This window comes from Amyelois transitella, chromosome 21 (genome assembly GCF_032362555.1).
Source record: "Amyelois transitella isolate CPQ chromosome 21, ilAmyTran1.1, whole genome shotgun sequence".
Classification (NCBI taxonomy): Eukaryota; Metazoa; Arthropoda; class Insecta; order Lepidoptera; family Pyralidae; genus Amyelois; species Amyelois transitella.
Window position 1 is genome coordinate 1442234 of NC_083524.1, and position 15657 is coordinate 1457890.

The 15657-nt window shown below is 37.6% G+C and overlaps 1 protein-coding gene across 1 annotated transcript; it reads left to right on the forward strand.

Annotated features, from left to right (window-relative positions):
• The first annotated feature begins 8347 nt into the window (after window positions 1-8347).
• Window positions 8348-15290, forward strand: LOC106143268 (carboxypeptidase B). Its single transcript, XM_013345315.2, has 5 exons — window positions 8348-8501; window positions 9109-9318; window positions 12890-12992; window positions 13456-13767; window positions 14634-15290. The coding sequence occupies exons 1-5, from the start codon at window positions 8434-8436 to the stop codon at window positions 15234-15236; spliced, it is 1296 nt and encodes a 431-aa protein (XP_013200769.2). The 5' UTR covers window positions 8348-8433; the 3' UTR covers window positions 15237-15290.
• The last annotated feature ends 367 nt before the right edge of the window (window positions 15291-15657 follow it).

Sequence of the window (15657 nt, forward strand, 5' to 3'; positions counted from 1 at the left end):
AACGTTTTATCTTTTTCATTCTCACGATCGTCGTTAATATTAAAAAAAAAGGTTAAGTGGTTTGTATGTTAATTATTTTTATTGATTTAGTTAATATTCCGGTTTTAACTTTGAATTTATCATTGTCCTGATGCAAGTTCATGTTGTTTATTCAGAGCAGAGCCTTGGGTCTATCTGTGACCACGATACAAGTGTGTAAGGTTTTTACACGAAACGACTTCAGTCTGACCTCTGCAATCTTTGTTGGGGTCATTGCTTGTATGTTTTGACATTAAAATTTATTTTAAATACGATTTTGTATTTTCATTAGGACAGGTCACAGCAATGACCATAAATATTGACATTATATAACAGCCTTTAACCCGTCTTGCGTAATAAATATATTCGATTTGATTTGATTTCCTAACCAATATTGAATCTTAGTTACACAACTGATATGTATAATGCGATGCGATGCGATGCGATGCGACGCGATGCGACACGACACGACACAACACGACACGACACGATACGATAACTCTTTATTGCGCCAAAATAAATAACAGCAAATTCACAATCATGTATGAAAAAAAACATAGCAGCAAAAGGCGACCTTTTGATGATCTCTTCCAGATTGAAATAATCTCTTCCAGGTAACCTGAAGCAATAGGTGAAAGTAGGTTTCCTCACGATATTTTCCCTCACATAATTAGTTAGATAATTATAATGTACAAAAATGTCATTTACTGTAAGAACTTTTGAATCTTGGAATTACTACGGTTTTTTAAGGTGAATACCTTGTCTGACAGATTTAAATACATACATACATAAAATCACGTGTATATCATTTGCGGGGTAGACAGAGCCAACAGTCTTGAAAATAGTTATAGGCCACGATCAGCTGTTTGGCTTACTGATAGGATTGAGATTCATATAAAGTGACAGGTTGCTAGCCCGTCGCCTAAAAGAAGTCGCTTTTTACGACATCCATTGGAAAGGAGATAACGTGGTCATATTCTTTTTTCTCTTGGTGCCGGGAACCACACGGCACACTTACTGACGGCCTTACTTTTATCTAAAAACATAGGTTGGTACATTAATATAATGTCACGCCTTTATTCAAAACCCATGAGGATCCTAAGTAAAAGACGAGTGTTCTTTTTCAAAAGTGCCAATAACCACACGGCATATCCACTTTATCCTTACATAGATTGTGTGGGTATATAAAGTTCCTTTCCATCACTACGCCATGACACTTATCATTATTAGAAAATTTTATTGAAAATTCACCGACACTTTCATTTCACTAAATTAGAATCACTATCATTATAAAAATATAACTAACTACATCGTACAAAGTTTTATGTCTCTTTAGTCTAATCGCGAAAACTACTGAATCTAATTTGATACGGTTTATACCAATATACAGTCATTATCTTTATAGATTGTACGGCTGTAGATAATAGTTTCACGTGCAAAGCCGGAGCGAATCGCTAGTCTGTTATATATAACTTATATTTGACTTTAGGGTGACTAATTGACTGACTGGTCTACCAACGCATTGACCAAATTACTGAACCGATCGAGCTAAAATTTTGCATACCAATAGTTTTTATGATGTGTTCACCCGATAGAAAAGGATTTTAAGAAATTCCGGGAGAAACAGGAGATAACGGGATTTTACGTTAGCCACCACCAGCCACCAGTTTTAAAAAGACTGACAGGCCACGCTCAGCTGTTTGGCTTAGTGATAGAATCGAGATTCAAATAGTGACAGGTTGCTAGCCCATCGCCTAAAAGAGGAATCCCAAGTTTATAAGCCTATCCCTTAGTCGCCTTTTACGACATCCGTGGGAAAGAGATGGAGTGGTCCTATTCTTTTTTGTAATAGTGCCGGGAACCACACGGCACATATATATAAATACATTTTTAATTCTTCTTATAGGCGATGGGCTAGCTACATGTCACTATTTGAATCTCAATTCCATCATTAAGTCTACTTTCAAAACGCACTTGAAGATTCAGATAGTAACAGGTAACCATCGCCTGCAATAGAAATCCCAAGTTTATAAGCCTATCCCTTAGTCGCCTTTAAGACATCTATGGGAAAGATATTGAGTGCTTCCATCCTAGCTAGTTCCTTCCAACCTAGTTAGTGGCGGAAACCACACGGCTCCTTTTTTGATGTCGGTTAAGAACATTTGTTCTATGATTCTTATAACTATAGGCTCTGTCTACATCATAAGGAATAAAGGCGTAACATATGTGTGTTTCACATACCCAATTAAATTATATATAGGTTCGTTTACAATTTCGAGTTGACCAGGATTTGAACCTGGCAACTTCAGGATAAGCTCAATACTCCCATTGGTTCTATCCATGATGCGATATGGGTAAGATTCTCGTGCAAAAGTTGCAGGATGTCAGACCAGCAGGTTCGTGGTAAAACTTGGAATTTCCTAAATAGGACAGGACATAACTTGGACTTATACCAGGAGTACCTATGAACTTAAATACTTTCGTGCTATGAAGTCAAAATACTTGGTCAGTTTCGTTACGTAAATATACATATATACAAACCACGCCTCTTTCCCGGAGGGTAGGCAGAGATTACCGCTTTCCACTTGCCACGATCTCTGCATCCTTCGCTTCATTCACGTTCATAATTCTCTTCATGCAAGCTCGGCGGTTTCAGGTACTTTTGACCTGACCCTTTACCAGGACGTCCTTAATTTGACCAAGATACGTTCGTAAATATAATCACGACTATATCCCTTGCGGGGTAGATAGAGCCAACAGTCTTGAGAAGACTGAAAGGACACGTTCAGCTGTAATAGCAAAATAAATGAATATATACGATACAAATTAAACGCTAAGAGTTAGCCTTGCAGTAAGTCCGAAACTTTACGAGATACTATTTTTTATAATAAATACCTACTTATATAGGTATGTAGATAAATATTTAAGACACAGGCCAATCAGAGCAAGTTCGTTTCTCATCATGCCCTGGCCGGGATTCAAACCTGTTACGATGTTTCTTTATGTGTTTTTCATAGAATTTTTAATTCATTTAGTCATATGGAAAAAAAACGATATCCATATATCTTTCCTGCTATCGTAATCAAAGATAACAAATTAGTACCTAATTAAAAGATTATTTTTTTTTACGTCACGCATTTACCTAAATTGTTGTCAAAACATCCTAAAATACATACATATAATCACGTATCCCTTGCGGGGTAGACAGGGCTAATAGTCTTGAAAAGACTGATAGGCGACATTCAGCTGTTTGGCTTAACGATAAAATTGAGGTTCAAATAGTGACAGGTTGCTAGCCTATCGCCTAGAAGAAAAATCCTATCCCTTACCGTCATACAGTTACTGGTAGCGTTACAGTCTTCGCGAGACTGTTGGCTCTGTCTAGCTCGTAAGGGGTAAAGACGTGACTATACATATCTTGGGATCCTTCTTTTAGCGATGGGCTAGCAGAAGTTCAAGATTGTTTATTTTCTTATTATCATAAGCATAATTTTATTATGTTTCAATCACAGGAAATAAAAATCGATAAACGTTATCTGTTTATAAAAAAATGCCTTACGGTTTTCCCTCAACGGTACAAGTAGGCACAAAAAGCGTCGCTGGTCGAATCGGTAAGGTAAGCTTAAAATGAGTGATGCGCAGAAAGGCACCGGTTCGAATCCCATTTCGGGCATGTACCAATGACTATTTTCGAATTTATGTACATCAGTTTGAATCTAAATCGTGTGGAAACCTGTACATTCAGGCAACTGGATGTGTAACCATGATCGATCCAATACGAGTTAGGTTCTCCTGAAAAGGCTGCGAAGGTCAAATGGGAGTCGCTTCGTGTAAAACCCTGACTTACCCAATCCAGGGTCCATGGTCAACCCGAGTTCGAATCCCGGCCAAGGCATGATGAGAAACAAATGATAAACAAGTTATGTCCTATTATTTTACTTACTATAACAACATAAAGCCCATTTTTATTGACAGAATAATAATAAATTCCAAATTTTTTCTCAATTTAGAATAATCGTGGAATTTATTATTATTCGTACAAATTACGATTTATCTTTTAAGTCTTAAAAGTTAGAATGTAATTTAGAAACCTAACTCCGCCTCCGCAAATTTTAACAAAACTTTCTTTATCAGTAAATGCTATAATAAATTTTTAAATTACAAAAACGTTACAAAATCGAGGAAGGCTTTAGTCTACCTAGATAACATCACGATTTTCGAATTTTTCCGCGCAAACTTATTTGCATACAAACTTATGCCTTGAGTTCATCCAAATGACAATAACTTTTTTTTTTGTGAACCGATTTAGATGAAACAAACTTTAAATGTTTTTCTGAGTTAAAACAAAGCTATTGGTGCAAGTTTTAAGTGAATCGGTTCAGTACTTTCGGAGATAAGCGTGATCAAACATACAGACAGACAGACAGACAAGAAATTCAAAAAAAATATTTTTACTTTCTATTTTTCATTCTAAGTGTCCCTCTATCCATTTTAGTCAACAATTCTAAATGTACAGACAAAATATTTTTACTGTTTTATTATATGTAGATATAGATTATAAAATTAGTAACCCTGAAAGAAGAAATGATCATGATTGATGATGGACTCGAAGGTGGGTTGCAATTAGTAATGTAACGAAAATACTATTACAAGCATAAAGATAATGTCACTCCTACGCAATACCCGGATGTAAGGCTGTTCCTAAAAATAACGTATATTTGCGAAGTGCGTGGGATAAAAAATGTAGGTACGTCAATGCCAGACATTACTTTAGGGACATTGAGTGGCGATATTATGTTAACCGTATAGCTTGGATTTTGCTGTGAAGTACGTTATCTCGTAGATGAGGTATTTCACTCTGTTTTATTCAGAAAATTGGCATTCGCAATCCATTTTTCTCATAATTTTACAATTCCTGATCTAATTGAGGACGTCCTGGCAAAGGGTCAGGTCAATTGTGACCAAAACCGCCGAGCTTGCATGAAGAGAGTTATGAATGTATACGCAGAGATCGTGGCAAGTCGAAAGATGTAGTCTCTGCCTACCCTCCGGGAAAAAGGCGTGATTTTATGTATATATATTATTCAATAAAGTTACTATTCGAATCTCAATTCCGTCATTGGGCCATGTATCTGAACGTCCCTTTCAGTTTTTTCAGTGTCAACAGGCTCTGTCTACACCGCAAGGGATGAAGACGTGACTATATGTATGTATGTTTCTTTTCTTTACCACTAAAATACCATTGTATTGCCCACTCCTGAGTTTTGAAGATCACTACCTCTTTCTATTTTTAGGTTTGTTGTAACTCCTTAACATTAGAGGTCTGGTTTAAGAATAAACGCATATTACTCGGATAATAATTCCACGTCACGAAATCTCTGTAATCGTTTGGAATAAATTCTATCTAATAAATTAAATCAAATATAATCTGAGTTTTTTAATGGTGCCGTGTGGTTCCCGGCACCATTAAAAAGAAGAATAGGACCACTCAATCCCGTTCCCATGGATAACGTAAAAGGCGACTAAGGGCTTATAAACTTGAGATTCTTCTTTAAGGCGATGGGCTAGCAACCTGTCACTATTTGAATCTCAATTCTATCATTAAGCCTAACAGCTGAACGTGGCCTTTCAGTCTTTCTAGACTGCTGGCTCTTGTCTACCCCGCAAGGGCTATAGACGTGACTATATGTATTTATGTTTTTTAATGATTTTCTTCTTTTTTCTTCTCGATTTAGTCCAGGTTGTAACCTTGGCACTCCTGAGTGTCGAAGCCTTAGAGATACTAACACATCTCAATGTTGGAATAATGACCTTACTAGCGTCGCCGAACTGACCATAGTTGACCTCGAAAATCATCCACCCTATCGATACTATGGATAGCTCAGTTTGGTACAATAGTATCGACGATAACAATACTATCGATAGTTTTATTACCAACCAATATAAACTAAATACTATATAAATATTATGAAGCTGAAGAGTTTGTTTGTTTAAACGCGCTAATCTCAAAATTATTTTTATGTTTAATAGTTTTTTTTTATCGAGGAAGGCTTTAGGCTATATAACAACACACTGTAACTTTTAGGAGCGAAGAAATGATGGAAAATGTGAAAATAAAAACGGGGAAAATTATTCATCCTTGAGGGCTTTAATGATGCCCAAAATAACTGTTCCACGCGGATGAAGTCGCGGGCACAGCTAGTTCTATATAAAAAACTATCGATAGTGTTGACCTATCGATAGTTTCAACACAATCGATGGTTTTGAGATGTTGTGATCTAGTTTCAATACTTGCTATATATTACATACATACTACGAGTATGTATGTAATATATAGCATTCTATTCTTCTATTCTATTTTCTATTCTCATTCTATTTTCTATTGATACGATTGCTTTTATTCAACTATTGAATGTTATATTGTGTTGTGTCGTGTCGTGTTAAGTTATAACTATAGAAAGTAGACTTTTGTTAGGCAAAACAAAAAATTGCATCCTTCCACCTTCCACAATCTCAGCATACTCAACACAACATTACAAATTAAAACCAGTTATCAAATAATCCTAAATATCCTTTTACATTAATTACATTGATCTTAACTTTCAATTCGCTGATTAATTATAGAGGATTAGTGTCAGTGTCAGATATTTTAAATTTTGGTAGAATTATATTAATATCAGCATCTTTAATGTAATGGATTGCAATGTACCGTATGGTTCCCGGTACATATAAACGAGAATAGGACCACTCCATCTCGTTCCCATGGATGACGTAAAAGGCTTCAAAGGGATAGGCTTATAAATGCAATTCTTCTTTTAGACGATATTCTATCAAACAGTCACTATTTGAATCTCAATTCTATCATAAAGCCAACCGGCAGAATGTGGCCTATCAGTCTTTTCAAGACTGTTGGCTTTATCTACCCAGCAAGGGATATAAACGTGATTTTAAGTACCTATATATGTTAATGCAATTGATTTATGTATGTTAATGCACTCAATCTCTAAATTACGTAAATTGATCGTCTTTCTCCTGACGTCAGTTCCGGGAACATCCACCACTTTTCTGCTGAAGCGCCCTAGGTCCGCTTTTTGACCATAATCAAGGGTAAGTCATGTTTTTACACAAGGCTCTTACGACTTCCCAGCCCATATTGGCTCTTGATAAGAGCTGCATTATATGTATTAATTTGAGTCAATTATAATAACATCTATAGGAAAAAGATAGAGTGGTCTTGTTATTATGTTCCGGGAACCACATGGCACTCAGATGATATAGAATTATTATAAATATTACAGTGAAGTATAGTCACTCTTCACACTACGTTAAAATCTATAGTGCGCGTCACATTCATTCAGTCTTCGAGATAATATTTAATAAGATAATATCAAGTATAGACGATAAAGATAATCCTCTGAATCTGGAAACCAATAAAATGTATATCACTTATCTGCCCCATTGGAAAACTGGCCCATATAAAAACGCTATTTTACAGAAACTGTTTATATATTGTTTTTCTTAAATATATAAGTAAATATGTACGGAACAAATTACACAGATTGAGTTAGCCTCGAAGTAAGTTGAGACTTGTGTTACGAGATACTAACTCAACGATACTCTTTTTATAATCAATACTTATTTAGATTTTTACCATTTATATTTTCTTGTTATTACTTTGTGTTTATTTTTTGAGAAGCCAGCATTGAACAGTTGTAGAAAAAGGCTCACCTGGCGGTGATATAGGGGCGTATTGGTTCAAAAACTAATATATACAAGAGAAAACTGGGTGTGGCTGAAGAATCACGAAAGTAGAATTATCGCGTTGAAAATGAGAGGTATGATCGGTGTAAAATTGAGTGTCAGGATAAGGAACAGCGTGATAAGGGAATGTTGTGATGTAAAGGAAGATATAATGACTGGAATTGAAAAAGGAATGCTTAGATGGTGTGGTTATATCGAGAGAAAGAGAGAGAGCAGGTTGATTAAGCAAATGTACGAAAGGAGTATGAATGGCATTGTTGGAGTGAGAAGGCCTAGATGAATGTACCTTGATCAAATCGGAGACATTCTGGCAACAGGTCAGATCAAGAGTACCCGCAATCTACGAGCTTGAATCGAGTGAGTTATGAATGAATGAAGCGAAAGCAGTAAGCGGAAAACGTGGCAAGTGAAAAGTTATTGTCTCTGCCCATCCCTCCGGGAAAGAAGCGTAATTTATTTATGCAGTATTGAACTAGCGATATTTGATATGGTTTAACTTTAATATTTGCCAGCTAAAAGTAACTGGATTTTTTGAGGAATTTTTTTTTAATGTTTTCGCTGTTTTCAGAAGCAACTAGCGTACGGTTTGCCAAAGGGGCGTATTATAAAATATCGGAGCTATGTTTTTGGGTCAGTAGAACGCCAAATAGTGCCATGATGAAGGTTTTGGCACTCCTGTTGTTGGCCGCAGTGGCTCTGGCAAAACATGAGGAGCTGATAGGGTGAGTGTTGGTGATATCGACCTCTCTTTCTCTCATCATCATCATCATTCTTGGATGGGTGGATTTCTTATAACATGTGCGATGTGCCGTGTTGTTCCCGGCACTACAGAATAGGGCCATTATTTCCCATGGATCTCGTGAAAGACGACTAAGGGATAGGATAATAAAGTCTATCTCTTAGTCGCTTTTTTATGACATCCATTGGAAAGAGATGGAGTGGTCTTGTTCTTTTTTTTATTGGTACCGGGAACCACACTGTATTTTCCGTAGCCGCTTTAGCAATTAATACAAAAAGAATTTTTTCGTATCTTTTGCTCAATATTAATAACGGTAACAGGCGGACGCTTTAAACTTTCACACAATTATTTACTTGTATATTACCTTTTAAAATAAATAATTAGGAAAACAACAATGTAATTACCAAAAACCCATACAACATACGTTACTCTTAAGAATTTTTTTTCTGTTCATTTTAATACACAGTTAGAATATAAAAAAACAACAGTAACAAACGTGATGATGGTACGAAACCCATCGTGCGCGGGCCCGACTCACCCTTAGCCGTATATTAAGATACATTTAAAAAAACAAAACTAACTATTTTCAGTTGGAAATCCTACTACCTCGCTCCAGCTAACGAAGAGCATCTTCAGACTATAGGCCGGTTGAAGTATGACCTAGATCTGGACGTCCTCAGCCATCCCATCCTGCAGAGGGAGGGAGTAGTCCTGGTGAAACCTGAACATCATGACAGCTTCATCCAAGCCGTCCAGGAGGCAGGAATACCGTACAGGATCCACAGGGAAGACGTGAAGGCGTAAGTGCAACTGTCAAAAAAATGTATCAATATTAGTTTCTTTGATGCAATGGATTGCAATATGCCGTGTGGTTCGCGGTATTATAAAAAAAGAATAGGACCACTCCATTTAGTTCCCATGGATGTCGTAAAAAGTAGCTTCTTTGATGCAATGGATTGCAATATGCCGTGTGGTTCGCGGTATTATAAAAAAAGAATAGGACCACTCCATTTCGTTCCCATGGATGTTGTAAAAAGCAACAAAGGTGTAGGCTAAAACTTTGGATTCTTCTTTTAGGCGATGAGCTAGCAACCTGTCACTATTTGAATCTCTATTGTATCATTAAGCCAAACAGCTGAATGTGGCCTATCAGTCTTTTCAAGACTTTTGGCTCTGTCTACCATGCAAGGGATATAGACGTGATTTTATGACTACGCTGATTTGTCAAACTAGGCACGGTCAGGAGAAAGGTCAGGTCAAGAGTACCTGAAACCGAACTTGCAAGACAGTTATGAATGTGAATGAAGCGAAAGGAGTTTGCAGAGATCGGGGCAAGTGGTAAGATGTTAATCTCTGCATACCCTTCCGAAAAGAAGGCATGATTCTATGTATTAATTCAAGAAGGCTGAATTTAACATAGCATGTCTTCTCTCTCTTTCTAACTTTGAGACTAACCGCAATGATAGAAAAAGAAAGAAAATAAGCCTTGAGTTAAGGCTGTTTCTCTTCTAGGCAATAATAAATATGATATTATTCATTTAGGAGATGGACTAGCAACATGCCACTTATTGAATCTCATTTGCATCAAGCTGAATGTGGCCTTTCGGTATTTTTAATACTGTTGGCTCTGTCTACCCCGTAAGGGAGACGTGATTATATGTATGTATATACGTAGAAATTTCAAGGAACGTGTAAAATAAAGTAGATAAAAATCTTGACATAAATTTCTTTATCAATTAATCTCCATTACCCGAAATTAAGGCTTGATTGATTAGTATAATGATAAAATTAAACTCTTCCTAATTATTTGATAATAATAAGCAAAATGAATCACATTTTTATCTAGAGTCGTATAAGAAAAACTAGCTGTGCCCGCGACTTCGTCCGCGTGGAATAGTTATTTTGTGCATCATTGAAGCCCTCAAGGAGGAGTAATTTTCCCCGTTTTTTTCACATTTTTCATTATTTCTTCGCTCTTAATAGTTGCGGCGTGATAATAAATAGCTTAAAGCCTTCCTCGATAAATGGTCTATTAAACACAAAAAGAATTTTTAAATTCGAACCAGTAATTCCTGAGATTAGCGCGTTCAAACAAACAAACAAATTCTTCAGCTTTATAATATTAGTATAGATTATGCAAAAAAATTGATGTACCTACGTGAGTGCGTGTTTGAGGATGCTATTCAATCACGAAAATTCTACTGGATGGATTTTGATGAAACTTACGTACACGGGAAGAATAATGCCTGGAATAGAACATAGTTTATTTTTCTTACAAAAGCAAAGTCCCGGGGGCGCAGCTGTTAAAAAACAAATAAATTCTAAAGACAAAAAAAGGAAATTATAATAATGGAAAGTTAAAGTATCTCTTTGTATACAACATTTGCTGTCTTGCCCATTGGAGACATCACAAAAAAACTGTCACAGCTGGTGACCCGCGGAAAGCGACGTAGAGCTGTCCGTGTGAGAAGCAAATCGTCCTGAGGTCGACTCCGGCTGCTCCAAGCGTTTGACCTTGCAATTTGTTAATTGTCATCGCGAAACATATAGCCACTGGAAACTGAACACGCTTAAATTGAAATGGAAAGTTGTTGGGAATGAGGGGAATGCGTGGTATAAAAACAATTTCACCAGCTGCACAACCAGTAAGAATTTTAGCTTCTATAATATTGTTATGAAGCGAAAATGTATTGTGAGGGCAATGTTAAAATATTAAGGGTTTTGAAAAAATCTCTAAGTGAATCTATTTGTTTTAAGCCGTAGATAGCTCGAATCGCCTTTTTTTTTTGTAAACTATAATAATACTTTTAATTCTCATGTGGCGCCATCTCGTATCGGGTAGTCAAAAAATAAATATCTAAACCACGGGAACTAAATCAATGGTGAAACGGTAAGTCCTGGCGTTACTACATTGTGTGTTATTCCTGCTAATCTTGAGCGATGCATTGTAGCCGATGCGGGGCGCGTCAAACTACCTACATAAAAAAAAAATCTTCTCAAAGATGTGGTGAAACGGTAAGTACTGGCGAAACTAAATCAATGAAAAAAAGAATTTGTAATAAATTGAAAATTTTGCCAGCGGCTACAATCGTGTTATTTCTTAAATTCTCATGAGGCGCCATCTCGTATCGGGTGGGAAAAAAAAAATAAATATCTAAACCACGGGAACTTAATCAAAAAACAAAGCATAATGAATTAAATCAATAAAATGCTATTTTTTAATCATCATTATAAATATGATAATTAATTATTTATAGCTTTTTATATCGATTCAAAAATGACGAAGTTCCATACAAACTTGCACCCCCTCTTTCATCCCCTTGGGATAGAATTTCAGGATAAAAAGTAGCCTATATTCTAATCCAGGTTAATAGCTATATCTGTGCCGAATTTCGTTCAAATCCGTTCGGTAGATTTTGCGTGATGCGCGTACAAACATACAGACAGACAGACGGACAGACAGACAGACAGACAGACAGACAAAAATTCAAAAAAAAATTGTTTTGGCTTCTATTGACCCTAAAAAGACCCCTTATAATTTTTTTTCTTAAATATCTTCAATGTACAGACAAAGTTCAGTTACAGTTTTATTATATGTATGGATGTCATAAGAATTCAATTATTTAAATAACTTGTTCTTTCTAAGAGACCGATAGAGTTATGCCGTGATCAGAGGGCTGGAAACTTCTCAGTTATTCTTCAAGTTAATCTCTGAACTGAGCATTGCTTTTCAATGTGACAATGCAACCAGCCTTCTGGGCAAGTTGCCGTGGTCAAATTAATAAGCCTACACCACCTGCATCTGGAAAGCTGCACATTCAGGCAACTGAATGTGTGACCATGATCGATAAAATACGAATTAGGTTCCCCTGTAAAGATTGCGGGGGTCAGATGGTAGACGCTTCGTGTAATAGCTCACCCAATCCAGGATCCATGGTCAAAGGCATACTCTGAGCTTCTCTCCAGAATTGTGAGGAGGAAACCAGGACTAAAGCCAGGAGGAGGAAGAAGAAGAATATTAGTCTAGACTGGTTTTGTCTATTTCAGGACAGAGACTTAATATGTATACATACATACATACATATGATCACGTCTATATCCCTTGCGGGGTAGACAGAGCCAACAGTCTTGAAAAGACTGAATGGCCACGTTCAGCTATTTGGCTTAATGATAGAACCGAGATTCAAATAGTGACAGGTTGCTAGCCCATCGCCTAAAAGAGGAATCCTAAGTTTATAAGCCTATCCCTTAGTCGCCTTTTACGACATCCATGGGAAAGAGATGGAGTGGTCCTATTCTTTTTTGTAATAGTGCCGGGAACCACACGGCACTTAATATGTATGTTTTTAATCATTCTCTTAACATTTTCAGAGCGCTGGACTACGATGACATGGTAATTGAGACAAGAAGAAGAGAGAGAGTCATGAGGAACTCTCGTGAAATGCCATACGATAGTTACCAGAGAATGGAAGTGGTGGGTAATCCTTATTATTTTAAAGCTAAAGTCGTGCGGTTCCTGTCACCAATATAAAAGAAAAGAATAGGACCACTCCATATATTTCCTATGGATGTCGTAAACGAGTGACTAAGGGATAGGCTCATAAACTTGGGATGCTTTTTCTTAGGCGATGGTCTAGCAACCACTGTCACTATTTGAATCTCAATTCTATTCTTAGGTAAGCCTAAGAGCTGAACGAGGCCTATCAGTATTTTCGAGACTGTTAGCTCTGTCTACCCTGCAAGGGATATAGACGTGATTATAAACTAAGCGTCTAAGGCGGATCACAGCAACGTCACTATTTTAATCCCAATTCCATCCTGAAGCTATACAGTTAAACGTGGCCTGTCTCATCGAGACCGTTGCCTCTGTCTACCTCGCAAGTAACATAGACGTGACCATAAGTATCTCTGTTATGAATCGTGGCATCTTCTTTCAGATCGATGCTTACCTCGAGAGGATCGCGAGAGAATACCCCGACACAGTGACCCTTGTCACTGCCGCCAACTCTTTCAACGGCCGCCCGATCAACTACCTGAAGATTTCCACCACTAACTTCGAAGACGAAAGTAAACCTGTCATCTTCATCGATGGAGGGATCCACGCTAGGGAGTGGATATCACCACCGACTGTGACGTACGCTATAAGGAAGCTGGTGGAAGATGTCACCGAGTCTGATCTCCTGGACAGGTTCGATTGGATTCTTCTGCCGGTTGTCAACCCTGATGGTTACGAACATACTTTCACAACCGTAAGTATGTTATTAAGAGTTTTTATATGAATACTTCTATCCATCTATTCATGCCGTGTGGTTCCCGGCACCAATACAAAAAAGAATAGGACCACTCCATCTCTTTCCCATGGATGTCGTAAAAGGTGACTAAGATTAAAGAGATAGGCTTATAAACTTGGGATTCTTCTTTAAGGCGATAGGCTAGCAACCTGTCACTATTTGCTCTGTCTACCCTACAAGGGATATACACGTGATTATATGAATAAATGAATTAATACCAATTTCATTTCCAAAACTAAATAGGAGCTAAATGTAATTCGTTGAAATGTTTTTTTACTGACTTAAAGTTAAATGTTTCAAAGTACCTTGTTTGATTCTATTTTATCATTGTCATTAGTAGTAGGGGCAATTTTAACATCGTTTACCTTTATGCGGTCTTAAAAACCGTGCACGATAAACAACTAAGCACAATATACATACATACCTACATATGGTCACGTCTATATCCCTTGCGGGGTAGACAGAGCCAACAGTCTCGAATAGATGGCCACGTTCAGCTATTTGGCTTAATGATAGAATTGATATTCAAATAGTGACAGGTTGCTAACCCATCGCCTAAAAAAGAATCCCAAGTTTGTAAGCCTATCCCTTAGTCGCCTTTTACGACATCCATGGGAAAGAGATGGAGTGGTCCTATTCTTTTTTGTATTGGTGCCGGGAACCGCACGGCAGTATTTATAAATAGTATATTATTTTCGTTGAAATCTCAGAGAAATGTATCATATAATATAATTGAATCTATGCGATTCAGGACAAAAAGAAGCGACTACTTATGTAAATAAGAAAAATCCCAATTATTCAAAAATATCACTCAACATTTTCAGTACCGTTTCTGGCGCAAGACTCGCTCCACCGACCAGCACTCCCTCAGCCCCACATGCCCAGGAGTCGACGGGAACCGCAACTACGACTTCTTCTGGAACACGGTCGGCACCAGCGCATCTCCCTGCGCCGACACCTACGCTGGTAACCGTCCCTTCTCTGAAATCGAAACCAGAGTCGTCAGAGACATAGTCCAAGAGAATCTGCACAGATTAGCGTTATACCTCACCATGCATAGCTATGGAAGTATGATACTGTACCCCTGGGGTCATGACGGCACTCTATCACCTAACGCCTTCGCTCTCCACCTTGTCGGAGTGGCTATGGCTGACAGAATATTCGAGAACCAACTTCCTAACTTCCCGAGATATGTTGTGGGTAATTCTGTCCTGGTCATTGGCTACCCGGCAGCTGGAGCCTCTGAAGATTGGGCTCATTTGGTCGGCGTTCCTCTGTCTTATACTTACGAGTTGCCTGGTCTTGCCGGTGGACTGAATGGGTTCCATTTGGACCCAATTTACATTGAACAGGTGGCCAAGGAGACCTGGGAGGGTATAGTGGTGGGAGCGAGACAGGCTGGCGATTTGTTCTTGAGGAATAAATGAATTTGTTAGCGATGGTTTTGTATCATTTGTAAATAAAATAGTGTGAAAATGTTATGGAAACTTTTTTTTTAGACCTATCACTATTTGAATTTCAATTCTATCATTAAGCCAAATAGCTAAACGTGGTCAGTCAGTCTTTTCAAGACTGTTGGCTCTGTCTGTCCCGCAAGGGATATAGACGTGACCATATGAATGTATATTTTATTAGAACATACATACATAAAATTCCATATTTTACCCGGAGGGGAGCATATTTTGCCCCAGAGATCGTGGCAAGTGGAAAGATGAAGTATCTTAGGCAGATGCCACGATCTCTGCATACTTCTTTCGCTTCCTTCGCATTCATAACTCTCTTCATGCAACCTCGGCAGTTTCGGGTACTCTTGACCTGACCCTTTGCCAGGACGTCTTTAATTTGATC